The 22,210-nt window shown below is 38.4% G+C and overlaps 1 protein-coding gene across 3 annotated transcripts in view; it reads left to right on the top strand.

Annotated features, from left to right (window-relative positions):
- FER (FER tyrosine kinase) overlaps positions 1-22,210 on the top strand; it is a 221,027-nt gene that overhangs the window by 110,860 nt on the left and 87,957 nt on the right. For all 3 annotated transcript variants that reach the window (XM_068422476.1, XM_068422477.1, XM_068422478.1), the window contains 2 exons: positions 221-424; positions 4,249-4,371. In XM_068422476.1, the coding sequence (XP_068278577.1) occupies positions 221-424; positions 4,249-4,371 (327 nt within the window). The remainder of the gene's footprint in view (positions 1-220; positions 425-4,248; positions 4,372-22,210) is intronic.

Below are 22,210 nucleotides of genomic sequence, written 5' to 3'. Positions count from 1 at the left end.
TTTATGGACATTTCCATAAACTTCTGCTTTTTATATATTAATTTCTTAGGTAATAGAAAAGAAGGTGATCAGTATGCCTTTTGTATAAAGCCTTGATTTTGTTTGTTAATAGAAATACATAATTTAGATACAGAAACGGAAGTTATTGTTGATCGTGCTTTTCTTGTAAAAGTAAACTCATAATAACATAATAACATTTTTCTTCAATATTTTTCCCAAGTTCTTTGATGTAATATCAACCACTGAGAAACCACTGGCTGAGCAAGACTGGTATCATGGTGCAATTCCAAGAATAGAAGCCCAGGAGCTGTTAAAACAGCAAGGAGACTTCTTGGTGCGAGAGAGCCACGGGAAACCTGGTGAATATGTCCTTTCTGTGTTTTCAGATGGACAACGGAGACACTTTATCATACAATATGCTGATGTACGTCTCTGATATAGTACTGAATATTAAATGTTAGGAAGCTTATAATTTCAGCTAAACAATGTAGGATCTACATAATATTATAGCAAATGGCTTTAGCCTTTATATAAAAGTACGAAAGCTGTTGGAAGTATTGCCATCAGTGTTGAAATCAGGAGAAAAGGTAATTTTGGGAAACAAAAGAAAAATATGAAGTATGAGGTTATTCAACCTCTTTTAGCTTATATTGAAAAGCCAAGATATTTCTGTAAATGTTTTGAAATCCAGAACTTGTTATTACTAATTTATGCATGTACATTTTAAACCCATTTTCATAGTTGGTGCTAATTAGGCTACTTTTAATCCAGATTCTAAAGATTCCATTGCCGCTTCCTGAAAAATTGAAACATTTCATGGAGAAGACAGTAATCTGTGCTGGTTTCTATATAGTTGGGAATTGAAGTCCCTGTTGCACTGGAGATGCTTATGTTCTTTTTAGCCCTATGGGTATTATTTTGTTCAGTGTAACGCAAATGCTTGTGGATCTTGCCCAGTATATATGCTTCTAAAGACCAGAATTGATGCCCTTGTTACTCTAACTTAGGAAAAATTGATCATTTTAAACAGTATGTTAATTTTTGTATGCTTTTACACAATGTATTTCTTTGTATTCTTCTTAACGTGTTGCTTGTTTTTTTAAATGTATGTATTTTTGTTTTTACTTTTCAGAATTTCAAAATATGACAGTTCTCATAACATTACTAGAAATTCTTCTTGAACTATGACATAGCAGCAAATCATTCTCAGTTTTGATTCAGTAATGATACCAAAACATATTTCAGTCTCTTGTAATAGAATCACCCATACATAGAAAAATACACAAATTTAGTCACATAATGATGTTTACACTGAGGGAATTTGCTTGTCTAAATCCCCAGCTGATGCAGCATGCCTGGGAGAAGTCAATATTGTGTACCTGGTTTATTTCTTTTTGATGAGGGGCAGTGATATTTTTCAAACTTCATAGAAGTTGGAAGGCTTCTGTAGGATCAATGATTATGGGCACTTGTCCACCTGGGGTTTTCATTAATTTTCACCTAGATTTTTCCTTGTAGTAGTGAACCTTTACACAAAGCCAGTGTTTATTTTATTTTGATTTTATGACCTTAAAGTATTTTGATGTATTGAAGTACTGAATAAGAAAATAAGAGCAATAAAATGATCTGTATCTGGACACACACAGTCTTGCAAGATGCTCGAAGCTCTCTGATGCTGACCCAGCAGAAATGAATGCACATTGTATACTTGGTGTGACCAAAATAATTTTGTGTAAATCATTGTATGTGGAAAGTAGATCTTCAAAAAATGTAGACTGGACTTTCAAGTCAGTTAAAATAGAAGGGTTTTTTAGTAAGTATTACTTTGAGGCCACACCTACCTGTAAGCTGACATTTTTATATTGTTTTTTTTCGAGAAAAAAATATTTAAAAATCTATGTTTATTTCTGTAATTTCACTGCTTTGTTTTAGGATCACATTTGAAATATAAGATTGATATTGTTTAATATTGCATAGCTTGGACAGTCCAAACATCTTTGGGTCACTAGATCAGTTTGCTTGTACATGTGGTAATAGGGCATTATGTTCATCTGCTCTTGGGATTAATTTGTGGCAGATTTTCGTGACAATCATGGAAGTTAAAAATTTTTTTCTTAAAGAAATGCAGGACTCCTTATGCACTTCTATGGGGGGAATTTTCTTCATTTATTGTGAAAAAAACATTAATAGTAAAAAGAAAAAGCTTATTAAGTCCCACCCCCATGGCAGGACTGTTATGGTCATATAACAAGAAGGAATGTATTAATGAACATTTTGATAGGGAAGTTTGAGGAGAGTTTAGTGCAAGAGATTTGTTTGTTTGTTTACATTAGTACGAACAATGTGGAATCAGGTCTCTCTGACTAGTCAACTCACACTCTTGGATCACTGACAGGTCCCCATATAGAGACCAAACATGGTCTCCATACAAATTTTCTTCTGAATCAAATACTGAAGGGCAGAGTGGGACATACACCTGTTTTAACAGTGGTCCTTTAATTGCATAAGTGTTCTCTCTCTGGTTTTATCATTAGTTTAAAGGCTAATCTTAATAAAACTATGTGTGTGATAAATGAGTTCATCATTCAGCTTTAAGCATCAAAATTCACTGCTGTCATTCAAGGCTACTGTTTTTCCCTGCTGCTGTTTGAGGCTGTGCTATTTTCAAATTGTTGTTTGTTAGTGATCTTAATAATGGTCAGGATCCTGCGTAAATACACAGAATCAAAGAACACTGTCTGCCTTTAAGGCCTTACATAGATGTCAGCAGATGGGCCTACGACTGGGTCTGAGATGAGGAAATAATAGGCAGTACTGGTTATTGTGCTAGGGAAACTCTTAGGACATCAGTTTTTTTGTATCATCAGCACAGAAATATGAAGGAGCTTATTTGAAAGGAATGGGAGCTACTGTTACTGGTTAGTCAAAGCTGAGTCACTATATAAAAAGTTAGTGAAGTTGAACAACAAAATAAACAACGAAAGTATTCGAACTGTGAAAACATTTTTATGATAGATAACCAGGAATGTTCAAAATAAGTGACATGACAAAGCTGACTTTACTAACATTAGTAACACGTTTCAGGAAGTTAATGCTTTAACTCCTAAGGAAGAGAAATTTATAATGCATTGTGCAAGGAATTTAACCCTGGGGGCTAGAAAGAAAAAAGTCTGCATGGTGGTGGCAGAGGTTTCCATTGCCCAGTTGTGTAAATGAACTTGAATCACAGTCTGTGCTTCGAGTTTTTTTAATTGCAGTGCTTGTTTATTGTTGCCATTGTCAAGCTGGTTTATGGCAGTTCCTCTCTTGGGGGAAGAGTTCTCTAACTGTAGAAGCTGAGTCTTCTATAGGAACAAAACTTTATTCTCTTTCCCCAGTCAGTTGCACTGTATAATTTAAGACATTCAGGAAGATGAAATAAACAGTTATTTGCTCTTGTTTTACCCTGTCAAGTGTATGGGCAAAGATAAGCAATAAAAAGACATTTTTCTCCTTAACACCTGAAATGGTATGCCATAGCAGTCTTTGCTAAAAAAATGTTACATGCTTCTAAAAATATTAAGAGATTTAATTGTTTCCATTGTGTTCAATTATGTATATAAAAAGAAATAAATTCATGAAGCGGGGTGACAGGAAGGCGGATTTTGTCTTGCCCAACTTCTCTACGAATTCGATGCATGACCTGCCTTTGTTTTTAGCTGCTGTAGATTCTTCTGGTATATACTCCTTATTAAAGACCGATCTTGCATCTTACACACTGTGCCAGGGATTTATTAATTTTATCAAACATTGTAAATACCATGAGAACTGAGTAAGATAGTGTTGCTTATCTCTTGTTTATTTTATTGTCAGATGTTTATTTTTTAGTTTGTTTTCTGTAATTCTTAGAACTTTAAGTAATTAGGAAGTTAGTGTAGTTTTTTCTGGTTTATGGTATTTTTATTTCACTCTGTCAGAGTTTTAAGTTTAACTGTCCTGTCTCTTTAAAAAGAGTTTAAATAAATACTTATTTTATCATCTTGCCCTAAATGAATGATGCAGTAATTTTGCATTTATTAATTTATCATCTTCCTAACTATCATTCCATTTAATTTGGTAGAAATGCTATAAATAGATCAGGAAAGAAATTTAATTCTGCAAAAGTGAACATTTGGTTGTTTTCTTACTCGTGAGGAGATGCGCTTTTGTAGTTTCTTGTTCGAAATATTTCTTGTAGAGAAACAATTATTTCCTTTTACCTCCATACAGAATCAGTATCGTTTTGAAGGAACTGGGTTTCCAACTATCCCTCAGCTCATAGAACATCATTACACAACAAAGCAAGTTATTACAAAGAAATCAGCTGTTGTTCTGCTGAATCCTGTTGTTAAGGTAATGCATATATTCCAAGAACTCTTACTTAATGGAAAACAATTTGGGGGGGTTGTATTGTTATTTAAAATATGTTCCTATACAACTTGTCAGAGTTTTTTTCATTCTTGCTTATTTTGTGACTCTCTTTCTGAGCTCTTTCAACCTTCTCTGCTCTGTGCAATACATTCCTTTAAAATAACGCTCCATCCTGATTCTTATAATAAATCTTCACTATCTTGAAAGAATGGCATTCAACATCTCACAAAATATTCTCCTACTTTTATGTTTGGCTTCGCATTTGGATTTCACTACTAAGTAGTTGAAAGTAGTAGTTCATTGCCCATAAAGTTGTGAAGAAGACATTTTTTGGATAAAATGGCGTTCTTTAAGTGGTAAGGTTCTCATGAAATTTGGAAGAGTTATGACAACTCCATTTTGTCTCTATTTTTTATCTCAAATGTAAGATATACAGACATGGAAAAAGGTACTGTCATTCCAGTGTCACTGCAAATTTGAAATAAAAATTCCGGTTTTAGTCAGCTATTGCAGAAAGTGTTTCGGGCGAAAAACGAAAAGGGATGGAAATATTAAACTGTATCGCTGTTTAGAAAGCTTAAGAGTCTCCTTGGCTTCTTCCAGTAGTTTTGCAGTTAGTATCTACTTACTTGATATTTCATTCATAAATAAATTTCCATTTAAAATCTTTGCATTTTAACTATGAGTAAGCCATTTGTTCTTGATTTTTTTTAAAACAGTTTCAAGCATGTCTAAAGCACCTTCTGTGTTCTACAAAATTTTAGGAAGCACAACAATTTATATTTCAGAGTTAGTTTCCTACTCCAAGGTTCTAGTTTTTTTCTGCTAATAATCCTAAGAAATTAAAGCATATTCCCTTTCTAAAAAGTAACATAATTTTTTACACTTATCTGTGCTTACCTATTATATATAATATTAAAATTTAAAGAATGGGGCTTTGTTAATACACATTTTACATTAATGTCTTGCTAATTATCAAATTGGCACTTACTGAATGTAAAATAGTGCTTAAATTCATTGTAGAACTTATGAGAAAGTGTAGGACATTATTTTTGATGAGTGAATAATTGTATTCTGATATAAACTGTTTAAGCTAAAAATAAATGGCTGTCAAACTCAAAATGAAATCTTTTTATATCTGTTTGCAAATGTTTGTCTTTTATAATACTGTATTTGTATTAAAAGTTTAATGCTCTTTCTGTTTCCTGGCTTTTTTTCTGCCTTTGTATAATGGACATACTGTGAGAGCAGCCCTGTTTTAGCAAATGTAAAACTATAGTTCGGTATGTTACTACGTACTAAATGGTAACAGAACTTATTTTTAGTTATTCTCTGTTAAGGTTAAACAGGAAAACGTCATCTCTTCATTCTCTGTTGTTTACTTTGAAGACAAGGAGTTTCCATCTTCCTGACGTTTTTGTTTCATTTTGCTATCATTTTTTTATAAAGTTAAGTTCTAATTTATTTTTGTGTAGTAGTTCTAATTTAGTTTTGTGTAACCATGTATAATCAAAGAATTTTTCTAGTAGCTATACTATGGAAGAAATATGGTCCCAAATGACTTTCCTGATCATTTCTCTGTTAACTGTACTTGATCTCATGGCCTTTGAGGTGTAAATGCACATAGGGGTAGTCTAAAATCCCTTGATGATAACCACTCAGACATGTATGACTCTACAGTGGATCTTTCCAGGACTTGAATCCATACCACTACCACTATATTCAGGTGTACCGTAACCTCCTTAAAAAGCGATGGAGGACAATTTTTAAGACAGACTTTTTTGCACCTAGTGACGGTAGAAAAGCTAAGTTAGTTTTTTGTTTTTCTTATTTTCAGGGGCAAAATGAAGTGGGCCCACTCCTTTCTGGTCTTGTTGATTTAAGTTAGTCTCAATACTAACTAAAATTAGTGGAAATACTAGTACTTTCTCTAGGATCATGCTAGTTTTATGACCAGTTGGTAGTTGATTTGAGCTGCAGTGTGAAAGTACTTTGACTACTCAAGTTTCCCAAAGTGCTGCAAGTAATTGGCATCTATCCATAAAATCGAATCACACAGGCTTAATTTATTTTGTCATGTGACTGACTTGGTGCTGGTGTGCACCAGTCTTAATATTCAAGAGTATATCCTTTAGGGTTGATGAACCTTTCAACTTTCATTCTGATAGCTCACGTGAAGTAATGGAAAGGATGTCCATGGTAATGCTGACTGTTAGTGCTTAGAAGAGTATTGGGTGACAGGAAACTTTATTGTGTAGTCTTTTTTAAATATATGTATTACTTATATTGTATGTAGGCTTTCAAGAATTTATGGAATATGATCTGAGTGTCTGATAGCTACTTACACTTTGTGTAAACTAAAACCAATGTATAGTGTACTTAGTGCTTCATGACCTGCTATTTGAACCAAGTAAGACAGTATTGAAAAGAGTGTTAGCTAGATGATTTAAGTTGGTTTAGAGCAGCTGTTTTAAAAAATATTTAAATAGTTTTGTTTTGTAATACCTTTCAGTCTGAGCTATGATTTTTATGATGATTTTAGTTCTCCCATCTGATAAAAACTAGTTGTTGGAAAAAGAACTAAGAATGAGCTTTCCTTTGTAATTTGCATGGAGCTCTGGCTTTCATATGGGAAAGTGGAGACATTTTAAATTATTTTCGGAAATAGCTTATGCACTCTGACACCTAGTGTTGGGGGTGTTTTATGCATCATGTGCTATTATTAGAATATCTTTGATCATTTCCTTAAAAATCCTTTGACATCTGCAAAGACTGTTTTTTCTTTGTTCGTATTGTAGCTGCAAAGCAGCCTTTGACGTTTTGTGCAATCTTTAATCTTTTTATGCAAATTGCTGTCTCTGTAATAACCTGTTTAGAAAGTGAAAGTTAAATATGACAGAGAACTTCACAGAAAAAAAAATGTCCTGTGTAGTTTGGTTTTTTTTGCTTTCCTTCCTTCCCCTAGTCATTCATCCTCCTTTACCATATTAGTAAAATTAGCATTCACCTTCTGTGACGTTGCCCTTGAAAGGAACACTCTTAATTGTGCCACAAAAGGCCTGTCCCATGTCCCATTTCATGTAGACCAAAATCTGCCTGCTTGGAGTTTTGATGATACTGTAATAATAGAATTTAAATTAGAGAAACTGAGAGCATTAAAAAGATATCTGCAAGTGATTTCTTTAATGGAAAAGTCTCTCATATTTATTTATAATATTTTAGAAAAACGCACGTTATGTTCTTCAATTTATTATTGATGGAATGACTGGTATGTAAAGCCCCTGAGTAGCCTCAATGCATACCCAAGGACTTTATTAGTAGAAATGCTACTTTAACCATATTAAAATATTTTAACTTTCTAATGTCTTTGACCTCATGTTGTGGAGGTTTTTAACTTTTCTGAAATACATTTTTTACATTTAAGAAATCTGTATTAAGTCGAGCATATGCTTCAGTTTGACTACTAGAAAAGAGAATCATCAAGGAAATAAGGAATACCATATTTACTTCGGTATATCTACGTTAATGTTTTTGCTTGGATCAGAAATACACCTTTGAACCAAATCTGCCCAGTGCCACTTAGGATGCTATGCTTCCATCATTGAACAGTCTCCGAGGATTCAAACTTTACTTCTTTCAGCTGAAACAAAATAGGAAGATGCACAATTGCTGATGGGAGGGAGTTCAGTCTTCAGAACTAGGAGAGATCTAGTCTGAAATAATGCTTTTCTCCACAAATGTGTGTTTCAGGTCCTCGGCACCAACTGTTTCACTATGGAGATCTGCTACTATTTTACTAGTGCTAATTTAGTCCTAGTCTTTGGATCCTCTGTAGTAAATTCAGACTCTGAGCTCATGAAAAAAAATTAACTGCTACTTTGTCAGATGAGTTAGGCTATGTATTTGTTACCAGTAACTTTCATTTAAAAATTCTGGATCTATTTTGACGTGACAAAGAAGCCTGTGAGATGACCTTGAACATTTTCTGTACATGGGAAAATAATGAGCTGTAAATCATGTTGAGTGAGATGAATGAAAGTGTTAAAAGAAAAAAGATGTATTTCATAGTAGTGGTTCTAATGTTGATGAATAACTTTGCAAATGACATGAGAGTTCCATGCAGATCTGATGCTGTCTTGCAAGATATGAGTATGTTAATGAGTTAGACATGGAAAGAAATGATGAAGAAATAAATTTGAAGTGAGAAGATAAAGGTAGAAAGGTTCTTTTCGTCAAAATGCACTCATAAAAATCTAACATGACTCTGAATTTTTCAGTCACTGAACCAATTTGAGCTATAGTTGGTACATAGAAGTCTTTGAGCTCAACATATACAGTCTCCTTTAGCAATTAGTTAACATACACTTATCCATGCAAAGCTAACCTAAAGTTGTTTTCCTGGTTTTTGGCTCCCCTTAGTGTTCCTTGGTTTTGCAGGTGTTTTGTTTGGTTTTACTTTATTTTGCAAAAACAAGCTGAAGTTCACTGTTGTAGACAGCTCGTGCAAGCAGCACGTGTTTCTCAGGCCAGCAAGGCTGACGTGGAGGAATTGAAGGAGGTTGCTGAATAGCCTTGCTTTCAGGTAAGCCTTCTCTCAGGCCTGCTTGAGAGAAGTTGGAGAAGCAAAGAGACTTAGCAAGGACACTTTCAGGTTTATCACAAGGTAATCCTGTTGCTCAATTAGAGATTCTCATCTTGTGACAGGAAAGAATTAAGGTACTGAAAAGGGAAACAACTACAGTAATTGGTGATGCCTTTTGGGAAGATCATCTTGCATTTGTTGGACCTGAGGACAGCTCTTTAGGAGCAGAAATCTCAGCTGAAAGGAAGAAGAAGGCTGTAGCAGTAAGCGATTCAGTTATCACAGTTTTACCTAGGCTAGTTTTGTAGCTCCAGAGGATCCCACTGTGAATTACCTACCTGGTACCCACGCATCTGGTCAGGCTTGTAGGAATGCTGAGAAGCACGTAGTGGTCATGGTCTCTGTGTGTTGATTATTGGCCCAAAGCTGTAATTCTCATGAGCATGATTAAAATCTGATACATGCATTTTTAAATGTTAAAATATATCTTTTCTTTAAGGAAATTAAATCCACAATGAGAAGGGAGGATTTGTAATATGTAAGAGATGTACCTATGGAAAATGACTGTATTTGTTGCATGAGCATGAAATGAATCTTTTGCCACTAATTTGCCATTCAGTATTACTATGATCATGCAGAAGGCCTGTGATTCTTATGTTGGGGAAATTGGCAGTATTTTTTTAATATAATAGGAGAATTTAGGCAGGTTTTCAGTAGGTTCTTTAGTTTAATTCTGGGATCTGAAAAAAAGCTTGCAGCTATGGATATTTGATAACACAATTTCATTTCTTAACACTAGAGATGCTTTCAGTTATGTTCATATTTCTTCAGAATTTAGAGGCATTACAGGAGTTGCTTTTAAGTTGTTTTTTTTTTTAGCAGAGAGGGTTTCAATATTTCTGTCAGGTAACAAAAGGATATGTCTTCTGTAATGGTAGCCTGTACTTTTCAAGGCGTTGCATCCTAATGAGAAAAAGGGAAAAGGGAGAGTAATTTTCTCTTTGTGCTAACAAAGTACTAAGCCAAATTTCTGTATAATTTCACATAACTTGACTACTTTTAAAATTTAGAGGATTTTTTTTCTCAAAAAATCTCTTAAAAATGTGTTATAATAACAGAGGCACATGAGGCTAGCTGAACAAAGAGTAACAAAGATTGTTTTACATCCAGGGATCAAAGCTTTCTGTAGCTTTTTTCTAAAGGCCATGGCATTAAAAATCTGCTCTAATGAATGTTCTAGTTCAGTCTTGTCTTTATGGTATTTCTTTCCATGATCAGTTTTAGAATAAAACTGGAAGATAACACAAAGTGTGTAAGCATTAGCTTATGCTCAAACCTAGAAAAAAGTATATTTTATCAAGTATATAAATTCCATTTTAGCAAACAAAGTGTCATTTTTGAGCAATCTTTTAAAGAAAAATCTCTGTCCTAGAAATATTAAATGGGTATCTGGGCTGCATGTGCATTCCTAGTTTTTGTACATTCATATAAAAAATTAGCGCCATATTGCTATGTAGTGTGCAAATTGAGGAAAAGGAATTATCTGAAACGTAACTGAAACAGTAGGAAGTAGGAAAAAGAACCAAAATATATGAAGCAGAAGATGAAAGCCATTCTTACTGAAAAATAAAGAAAGTATGTTGTTAGGAAGGAGGGGGGGAAGTATTAAATTGAAGATATCAGAGGAAGGGGTTTTTGACAAAAAAATGATAACTAGGTGAATAAACTACTTCAATTAAAGCATCCTTTAGCAAAGATTATTTGGATTTACTAGGTTTTATTCCTGACCTTTTGCATACACATGTGAAAATCAAAGGATTGACTGTGCTCTGTAGTATTCTGGGTAATGTCACACCTTTATAGAACACTTGTAAAAACTGGGGCTTTGCACTGTTGCTTTTCAGTGTGTTTATCAGAAGCTATATAATCAGACGTTAATATAGCACAATAGTAACATTTTATTAGAATTGGGTAGGACTGCAGAGTAAATTGCTTTTCTGCTGAAGTAACATGCTGATTTTTTTATGGATTCTGACTGCTTCCCCAGATTTGGAATTCCAATATTATGTAATAATTATTTTTTATAAAATTGTGAGTTAAAAACTTCATGTAGGCTTCTAATTATATTCTTCCTGTTTTTACTAGTGCAGTCAGTGTGACTTTAATACAAATAATGTTTTGAGTTTACAGTATTTTCATAGGATGTGGCTGGCAAGTATGAAACCGTACTTGAATGTAGACTCTCATAGGTCAAAAAACACAGCACAGATTAAGAATCAGAGTCTGTGCTCTTAAATACCTTTGTAGAATTATACTTATGCACAGTGAAGTACTGTGAAGTACCTTCTGATTGCCTCCAACTATTTTACCCTCCACTGGTTTAAATGGAACAAAATGTTAAAAAGGAGTGAAATGTTGTAATGAGAAACCACGGAGAGTGGACTGTATTGGCTATCAGTGACTGACAAGTCAAAGCTACTGTAAATTTTAAAATAGTCATGAGACTGACTGTCACTTTTTCTACAATGACACCACAGCAGAAATTCATAGAGCACTTTTCCTCTCTCTAACGGAAGTAAGATAATTGGTGTGTGGTCTTTATATGTGTTTTACTACAGGTGGATAATAGCATATGGTTTACATACACATAGTCCAGATTGTGCAGATTATTCTAGGAGATAGAAGAGATGTTATTCCTTAGAGTTTCGAGACAGCTTTTTATTTAGAGGCTCAAAAGAATGGCCAAGAAATGTTTCACATTCTGATGGTGAAGAGATGATTAATATGGACAGGTTCTTACTACAGATCAGCTGAAGACGTACATAGTATGCCAGCTAGGCTTTTTGCATTTGTTTTCCTTTTATAATGTGAGCAGAAGATACTAGGAAAACATAGGATTGTTGGCAAAGGTGGTAGTAAGGAATGTAATATGGGGTTTGATTCAATTTTATTGTTTCAGGCTGTTTTGTCATTAATTATTTGCTTTTCTATCTGGTTTGGGTTTTTTTTGGGTACCAGATGCCTTCATCTTTGTATATGACATTGTGTAGGTACTTAAACTTACTAAAAGAAAAGAAGTCTTAATTTAGCTACAAATTTTAAATGCAGATTTATGGAGGGGTTTTTTGTTGTTGTTGTTAATCAGGAATGTAATTTTATATAGGTTTTGTCAAGAAATAGATATTTATGTTGAAATAGCTTACCATGTGTGTAACACCAAAATCTGACAGATGCTTAAGCACTGTGTCATTGTCATGTTTCTACTTGGGCAGAGTGCTGAACAGTTGTTTTTCCTGCCATTAGAGCTGTTAAAATTGTTTCTTACAGTAAATTAGTATTTAGGTTGGCATTGTTAAAACTGAACTATTTTGGTATTAAATGCTTACTGCCTCCCTACATGAGTGTAGATTAGTTTGTGTGGAGCTTCATGTGATTGCAGCAAATCATGTGTCTTCTATAGTAGACGGCTCCTTTAGAATCTGTAGTGGTTTCCGTACGTGTATCTTCACGGATTCTCTCAGAAGCACCTGAGGTTTCCACCAGTATATACTGGAAGTATAGGGTGATAATAGTTACATGGCTTGCAACCTAAAAATGCTAGATTTAAATTGGGCCAGCAATTCCAGTATCCTTATCACCAACAGAATGCGTTATTCAGAGCAAGTGTGTTTCCTCTCAGCAAGGTCACCCTAACATAAGAAGATCCTGCAGTGCTTTGGAGCCAGCTCATGTGTTCATATGGAATGCTAGGATGGTGCATGTGGTTCATGGAGTCCCATCAAAGTCACTTCCAAGAAACTTGCATGGAAAGTGATGGCATCACAGCAAACTTTTTTTTTTCCTGTGGATTTCCTGAGTAAGGGAGAATAAGAGAATAGATACCTGTCCTTTGTGTAGCTGCAAACTTTAGTGTACACCTTCCACGGAGCTGCTGGCAAGTATGTACCACTGCCCTTTAGCATGTCATTGTCTTCTTTAGATGGATATTGTCTTCTCTATTCCCATACATGGAAAGAAACCTCATGAATATGTAGTTTTCATTTTTGCATGTGTAGGCGTGTATGTATGTGTGGCTGTGGGTAGAAGGGCAGTAGACTTAAGGCTTGTCTATTTTAAGCATCGTGAAAAATCTTACCATTGAGTTAGATTTCATATACAAACCACTGAGAATAAACACCTCTAAAACTTACTAATAAAATAAACATTATGGTGATCAACATATATTTAGCACTGTATGTGAGGATTGGAAGGTGTTTTTTCTATGTGTACCACATGTATGTCTATTTGCTTCCATAATGGGCAGCCTAATGTTAAGCTTTAAATGTAGGTATTGAGTGAAAGTAGGTCAAGTTGAAGCTGAGTGTTAAAGTGAAGGAGTGTGTCCTGTTATTAACCACTCCAGCTGTGGAATGATCTTTTGTAAATGTGGAAAACATCATAAAGAGAATTTATTGTGTATCAACAGCAGTAATTTTGTATTCATTTTTAACGTTCCGTTTAGTTTTGGGCTTCGTTTTCCAACAGAACTTAAAAGAACAGATTGATTTTATGTTTGTGTGCATGTATGTTTGATTTATTTTATTAAGAAAAGATAGTTGGATAATACAAACTGGCGAACAAACCTTGTAGTTAAATAATAGGAGTTTAAGGGTGTGAGTTACATGTGAACCTGTAGTGCATGTGTTTTATTGGCACAGGGCAGGTCATTTTTGGTAGAAGATTCCCTTGAGTTGGATTCCTACCTACATGTATTTCAGTAAGTGGAGCAAGTCATGGATATACATAAAATACTTTAGGAGTCCTCCAACAAAAACCTCTAGAAGCACAATTTATTTTTATCACAGCTATTCCGAGTATGGTGTGTATATGCTAGAAGGTGCATATGTTACCATAGATTTTAAGTCTTTTAAAGAAACAGTCTTAACGAGTTTTGGAAGTTAAAGGCTATTGTACCTGATCCTGAGAAAAATTATTTGCTAGTAATTGGGGCTTTTGTCAGTGTACTGTCCATTGGTGTGCATAGCATTCCTCAAATGGTTGAGCTGTGGGGCTTTTTTGTCCTAGCCTTCTGTACATAGTGTGTGTGCATCTCACCATCCCCATGTTCTTTGCTCAGGGGATAGTGGGTGCATATACTTAACGTTTCTTCAGTGTTCTGTGCCAACTTTTGGTCACTGGAATCTCCAATAGAGCAAAAGGTAAGCTACAAGTAATATGCATATAAGGGTGGGAGAGCCCCCAGAAAATGTACCAGTAAACATTGTTGTTTGTATAGTGCTTATTTTTATACCTGTTGCACTGTGAGTGATTTCAAAGTGAGCAGTTCAGTTGGAAATAGCTCTTGAATTTCTGAATAAATAGCTACTGTTTATCAAACAAAAGAAGCTCTTCCATAAGTATCTACAGTGGCATAGGACTTGTTAGAGATGCGTGTGGATATCTAGGAGTTATCTTGTAGTTGCTGCCAAAAATACAATTACTCTTTAAGGATTGGTTGCACTTAAGTTTCTTGGCAGTTCATCACTGCCAAGAAAAGAGATACTATATTATTCTACTATATTGTACTATAGAGATACTATATTATTCTACAAGATCAAGCCACAAAAGAATTAAACATTTGTTGAAGTCTATTGTCTTCTGACATTTCAGCTGTACAGAAGCAAAGGATACACACAGAAGAAGCTACACACTAAGAAGGGTAGGGCTTTTCATGTATCAGTTGTGTGCATCAGATGTATGTAATAGTGTCTTAATTCTCAGGAAGATCGATCTGTTTGAGAGTGGTATTTAAATGTTGATTAAGGAAGAATTTAGGGACCAGATTAGGTAGGACTTCAGAATGCTTTATTTACATGGTAAATACTGTATTTAGTGTACTATTTGGGGTAGTGCATGGATCTCATCATCAGTTCCTAATTAAGTAACTGCTATTACGAGTTCTGTACTTTCAGTCAGTTGGAATCCTAAAACAGTTGCCACAGATTTACATAGTGTGTCCACTGTGAGTACTAAGCTCAAGATCACCCCGAGAGGGAGGTGATTAGAGGCATAAAGTCTAGTAGGAGTCCAGTAACTACTGGTGTACCCCAGGGGTTTGGTACTGGGTGTGATTCTGTTGACCATCTTCATTAATAATCTGGATGATGGGGCAGAGTGCACCCTCAGCACGTTTTCTGGTGAGAACAAACTGGGAGGAGGGGCTGACACACCAGAGGGTCATGCTGTCATCCAGAGGGACCTGGGCAGGCTGGAGAAATGGGCTGATAGGAACCTCATGCAGTTCAACAAGAGGAAGTGCAAAGTCGTGCACCTGGGGAGGAACAACTCCTGGCAGCAGTACAGGCTTGGGTCTGCCCATCTGGAAAGCAGATTGGCAGGAAATGCTCTGGGGGTCCTGCTAGACACGAAGTTGAACATGCGCCAGCAACATGTCCTTGTGGCAAAGAAGGCAGAATCCTGGGCTGCGTTAAACAAAGTACTGACAGCAGATCGAGGGAGGTGATATTTACTCTCTCTTCAGCACTGGTGAGGCCACACTTGGAGCACTGTGTCTGGTGTTGGGCTCCCCAGTACAAGAGAGACTTGGACACACTGGAGAGAATCCCATGAAGTTCACCAAGATGATAAAGGGACTGGAGCAGCTCTCCTAAAAGGAAAGGCTAAGAGAGCTGTGAATGTTCAGCCTGGAGAAGAGAAGGCTCAGGGGGGATCTCGTCAAGGTGTATAAATACCTGAAGGGAAGGTGCAAAGAGGACGGAGTCAGGCTCTTTTCAGTGGTGCCCAGTGACAGGACCAGAGGCCATGGGCACAGACTATGAGGGTGACCGAGCACTGGCACAGGTTGCCCAGAGAGGTGGTGGAGTCTTCATCCTTGGAGATACGCAGAAGCCATCTGGACACGGTCCTGGGCAACTGGCTCCAGATGGCCCTGCTTGAGCAAGGGGTTGGTCGAGATGACCTCCAGAGGTCCTTGCAGACCTCAGCCATTCTGTGATTCTATGAAGTTACATTGAAGGACTAGATAGATCTTTGTGAGGGAGAGCTTGTGAATGTTAAAACACTGCTTTCAATGGATTTCTTTTCTACAAATGAACAAATTGTAAAGGGATGATTCTTTCTAAGTTAGAGTGTTTTGTAGAGTGACCAGCAGAAAAGCATGTAGGCTCACAGTACTTTCCAAGTAACAAAAGCAAGGTAAGGAAGTTAAATGGTAGACATAGATGTTTTGCCCTTATCTCATTGTGTTCAGATTTCAGTTTTTAAATTATAAGGTATGAATAGTAAGTTTGTTTGCTTAATTGTAGACCTGTTGTTCAAAAGGAGTTCTGACACATTGAGGAGGACACTGCATAATTAATTTTCAGACTTCTGAGTTTTCGAAAAAGATACAGACAATACAGTGAGATGCAAAAAAGAGTAGATTGCCAAAGACCACATAGGAAAATTTTGTCAAGCTAAAGTAATTAATACAGGAAAAAGAAATATTTGCTGAATACAGCATTCAGAAGAGTGTATGAGTGATAATAGAAGCTGCTAATATTTAGTGAAGCCACCTGGTGTGTCTGTGCCACTTCCCTTTGTGTGTCCTTCATTGACTGGCTTTCTGGTGGAAGCTCTAACGTGGAACTATACCTCTTTGAAAGATATTGCGTACTAACCACTGTAATTTAGAAATTATTTTGGAAGGACTGTTGGATATATAAGGGAACTGTCTTGCAGAGAGTATACCTTAGCATGTGGATGTTGCCAAATAAAGGGTTAAATGTTTTATCTGCAACAAAAATGGGAGCACCTGCCGGAGAGCTCCCAGGATCGAGGGACAACTGTACTCTGCCCCTCTCAGGTGGAAAACAATAACCTAGAGGAGAAGAGTGAGTGGAGACAAGTCTATGGCCATGGCAAAAGGCGAGTGCCCTCCTTGCCTCCACAGGTGCCTCTGAGCAATAGATATGAAGCCCTAGTGGAATACAGCCGGTCCAATGGGGATGTGGTGGAGAGGCAACCTATATCAGAGGTCCCACCACAGTCAGAAAAACCTGACAGGCGTATAGCTACCTCCTCCACAAGGAAGAAGAGAAGAGTTTTAGTGGTTGGAGACTCCTTCCTAAAGGGATCTGAGGGCCCAATATGCAGAGCTGACCCCCATCACAGGGAGGTCTGCAGCCTGCCTGGAGCCAGAATGAGGGATATCACCAGGCAACTCCCCAACCTGGTGAAGGCCACAGACTACTACCCCCTGCTGATCTTCCAGACAGGTGGGGAAGAAGCTGCATCCCGTAGTCTGAGGGGGATGAAGAAAGACTACAAGGCCCTAGGACGGCTGGTGAAAGAGTCTGGGGCACAAGTTGTTTTCTCCTCCCTCCTTCCATTTTCAGGTGATGACGTGGGATGGAATAGTAGGATTCTCTCTATTAACACCTGGCTACGAGACTGGTGCTACAGGCAGGGCTTTGGGTTCTTTGATAATGGCTGGTTTTATAAGACAACAGGCGTGACAGTGATACATGGGAAAGGTTTATGTCGTAGGGGCAAAAGGGTTCTGGGACAGGAATTAGCAGGGCTCATTCGGAGAGCTTTAAACTAGATTCGAAGGGGGATGGGGTGGTAGCTGGGCTTGCACCACTGGGGCAATGCTCTAGTGTTGAGGTAGACCAGGAGGCCCCCCATTCCCCTGGGGTGAAATCAGGGGGTGAATCTGGGATGAAATCGGTGTGCCCAGCTCGCTCCCTGAAATGCCTGTACACCAATGCACGCAGCATGGGGAATAAGCAGGAGGAGTTAGAAATCCGTGTTCGGTCGGGGGGCTATGATCTAGCGGCAATTACAGAGACTTGGTGGGACGCCTCGCATGACTGGAATGTGGTCATGGATGGCTATGTCCTGTTCAGGAAAGACAGGCCGCTAAGGAGAGGTGGTGGAGTTGCTCTTTATGTGAGTGAGCAGCTAGAATGTATTGAGTTCTGTCCAGGGGTGGATCAGGAGCGAGTTGAGAGTTTGTGTGTGCGAATTAAGGGGCAGGCTGGCAGGGGTGATACTGTTGTGGGTGTCTATTACAGGCCACCTGATCAGGATGAGGAGGGTGATGAGGCCTTCTACAGGCAGCTGAGAGCAGTCTCTCAATTACAGGGCCTGGTTGTTGTGGGGGATTTCAACTACCCTGATATTTGCTGGGAGGCCTACTCAGCCAGCCATCCCCAGTCCAGGAGGTTCCTCCAGTGCATTGATGATAACTTTCTGATGCAAATGGTGGATGAGCCAACTAGGAGAGGAGCGCTGCTGGATCTTAACCTCACTAACAAGGAGGGTCTGGTTGAAGAGGTGAAGGTTGAGGGCAGCCTTGGTTGTAGCGACCATGAGATGATAGAGTTCAGGATCTCATGTGGCAGGAACAGAATAGCTAGCAGAATCACAACCCTGAACTTCAGGAGGGCCAACTTTGGCCTTTCCAAGCAATTGCTAGGGGAAATCCCATGGGACAGGGTACTAGAAGGTAAGGGGGCCCAAGATAGTTGGTTAGCGTTCAAGGACTGCTTCTTCCGAGCTCAAGATCAGAGCATCCCAACAGGTAGGAAGTCAAGGAAGGGTAGCAGGAGACCTGCATGGTTAAACAGGGAACTGCTGGGCAAACTCAAGTGGAAGAAGAAGGTGTACAGATCGTGGAAGGAGGGGCTGGCCACTTGGGAGGAATATAAGTCTGTTGTCAGAGGATGTAGGGAGGCAACTAGGAAAGCTAAGGCCTCCTTGGAATTAAACCTTGCAAGAGAGGTCAAGGACAACAGAAAGGGCTTCTTCAAATACATTGCAGGTAAAACCAACACTAGAGGCAATGTAGGCCCACTGATGAATGAGGTGGGGGTCCTGGAGACAGAGGATAAAAAGAAGGCGGAGTTACTGAATGCCTTCTTTGCCTCTGTCTATACTGTTGGAGGCTGTCCTGAGGAGCCCTGGACCCCTGAGGCCTCAGAAGAAGTCAGGGTAGAGGAGGAATCTGTCTTGGTTGATGAGGGCTGGGTCAGGGACCAATTAAGCAACCTGGACATCCATAAATGCATGGGCCCTGATGGGATGCACCCGCGGGTGCTGAGGGAGCTGGCGGAAGTCATTGCTAGGCCACTCTCCATCATCTTTGCTAAGTCGTGGGCAACGGGAGAGGTGCCTGAGGACTGGAGGAAAGCGAATGTCACTCCAGTCTTCAAAAAGGGCAGGAAGGAGGACCCGGGTAACTATAGACCAGTCAGCCTCACCTCCATCCCTGGAAAGGTGATGGAGCAACTTGTTCTTGGTGCTGTCTCTAGGCACATCAAGGATAGGGGGATCATTAGGGGCACTCAGCATGGCTTCACCAACGGGAAGTCTTGCTCAACCAACTTGATAGCCTTTTATGAGGACATAACCTGGTGGATAGATGATGGTAAAGCTGTGGATGTGGTCTATCGCGATTTCAGTAAAGTGTTTGACACAATCTCCCACAGCATCCTCGCAGCTAAACTGGGGAAGTGTGGTCTGGATGATTGGGTAGTGAGGTGGATTGTGAACTGGCTGAAGGAAAGAAGCCAGAGAGTAGTGGTCAGTGGGACAGAGTCCATTTGGAGGTCTGTGTCTAGCGGAGTTCTGCAAGGGTCGGTTCTGGGACCAGTTCTATTCAATATATTCATTAATGACTTGGATGAGGGATTAGAGTGCGCTGTCAGCAAGTTCGCTGATGACACAAAACTGGGAGGAGTGGCTGAGATGCCGGAAGGCTGCGCAGCCATTCAGAGAGACCTGGACAGGCTGGAGAGTTGGGCGGGGAGAAATTTAATGAAATATAACAAGGGCAAGTGTAGAGTCCTGCATCTGGGCAAGAACAACCCCATGTACCAGTACAAGTTGGGGACAGAGCTGTTGGAGAGCAGCGTAGGGGAAAGTGACCTGGGGGTCCTAGTGGACAACAGGATGACCATGAGCCAGCAGTGTGCCCTTGTGGCCAAGAAGGCCAATGGCATCCTGGGGTGTATTAGAAGGGGTGTGGTCAGCAGGTCAAGAGAGGTTCTCCTCCCCCTCTACTCTGCCCTGGTGAGGCCGCATCTGGAGTATTGTGTCCAGTTCTGGGCCCCTCAGTTCAAGAAGGACAGGGAACTGCTAGAGAGAGTCCAACGCAGAGCCACGAAGATGATTAAGGGAGTGGAACATCTCCCTTATGAGGAGAGGCTGAGGGAGCTGGGTCTCTTTAGCTTGGAGAAGAGGAGACTGAGGGGTGACCTCATTAATGTTTATAAATATGTAAAGGGCAAGTGTCAAGAGGATGGAGCCAGGCTCTTCTCAGTGACATCCCTTGACAGGACAAGGGGCAATGGGCGCAAGCTGGAGCACAGGAGGTTCCACATAAATTTGAGGAAAAACTTCTTTACTGTAAGGGTGACTGAACACTGGAACAGGCTGCCCAGAGGGGTTGTGGAGTCTCCTTCTCTGGAGACATTCAAAACCCGCCTGGACACGTTCCTGTGTGATATGGTCTAGGCAATCCTGCCCTGGCAGGGGGATTGGAGTAGATGATCTTTCGAGGTCCCTTCCAATCCCTAACATTCTGTGTCTGTGTGAGATCTCCTGGGGAAAAGAAACCATCTAACTGGAAACAGCTGTATGTTTTGAAGTTAAGTCAGGGTAGATCTCAGTATGTGGCGAAGTATCTCACATAGTTCAAGGAGACTGTCTTGGACATTTCTATATACATCTGTAGTCCCCCAGCCCCAGCTGTACATACCTCTTCATGCACGTGAGTGGAAGTAAAAATGTGTTTGTGCATATGTGAAAATATTGTAGCCTATTTTAATAATTTGAGTGTATATGCATGCATGCATGATATGACTGTACAGTATGACTGTACATTCCTCTCTCTTTAAATCATACAGAATGTTTAAATGAAAAACTATCTTATCACATAGTTTTGTTTGCCTTTAAGCATACAGAAGACTGTCACTGTTTTGGAGGGCATATCTGATAAAGGGCAGATAATTTCTCTGCGTATATTTGGTTAACAGGTGATTCAGAGCACTTCGGTTTGGGAGATGAATTTGTCATATTAAGTAGAGAGGAGTGCTCTAAGTTTCCTTAAAGTTTTTGAAATATAATGGTTTTAACATAAACTTGACTTTCCTTTTCCTGTGCTTAAGGATTTCTCATTCTATGTATATCTTGTTCCTTCTCATTTTTTTTTTCCTTTATTTTTCTTTATTTCCTGTATTCTTCCTGAAAAATCTTCAGCATCTTTCTAGTCCTGCTCCTAGGATAGCAGAACAAGAGAATATAAACTTAAGGAAATACTGCACATCCTTCAAAAAAACAGTGAAAAAAACCTGGTTTTGTATGTTGACTTCTACAGTCATTTTGTCTATTGATATTCAAGAAAGAATGCTCAAGAAAAGCTGTGTCGTTAATCTGAGGTCACTACTGCAGTTTATATGCTTTTGCAAATCTCAGTTCTATCCTCTTGGTTTATTGCCATTTAGAGTTTGGTTTAGAAGAAAGGTTGAACTTCATAGTGGTTTTTATGGAACAATAAGTCAGATGAAATAGTACTTTTGCCAAGGAGGTAAACCTATCTGCACTATTACTCTGTTTTACAGCTCACATGGAGTTTCATCAGTGTGGCTTAATACAGTGCTGATAGTAATGCAAAACAGCTTCTGTAACAATTTTTACAGCTCATGAATCTTTATTCTGAAACAGTTTCAAAGAAGTTGTCAGTGTGGTTTTTCAAAACCCCTATTGTAAAACTCACTTGTTCTTATGAAAAATCTTTTCCACTGGCTACTTTTATTTCTGTACTTAATCTGAAGGACTTGAAACACATAGTTTATGATTCATGAAATTGATATGCACATTAGATCTACTGGAATAGGTGGTGTCAAAAATAGTACTTGTCTAAGAAGATCATTTCTCATTTCCACATCGATAGGCCCTATCCACATGTACACAACTGTTACTTGCTTTCTTTTTTTTCTCTGGTTCATCAAGTTCCAATAAGTAATATTTGAATACCCATGTAGTGAAAAATTATCTGCGATTATGATTTTCTCAGCCATTAAAAAGAATCTTGCTCTAAATATCCTTAATACCGAAAATGAGAGATTGATTTTCCACTTTTGTTGTTGTGGAGAAATTGCTCTTAGCTGCAGTAATTCATACTATTGATATTCTCTGTTTCAACTGGAAGAAGGAGAGCAAATACTGCTTTCCAAAATATTTTTCTGAATGCAT

Source organism: Nyctibius grandis, chromosome Z (genome assembly GCF_013368605.1).
Source record: "Nyctibius grandis isolate bNycGra1 chromosome Z, bNycGra1.pri, whole genome shotgun sequence".
Lineage (NCBI taxonomy): Eukaryota > Metazoa > Chordata > Aves > Nyctibiiformes > Nyctibiidae > Nyctibius > Nyctibius grandis.
The sequence above is the reverse complement of the archived record's forward strand: the minus strand, read 5'-3'. Positions and strand labels throughout refer to the sequence as shown.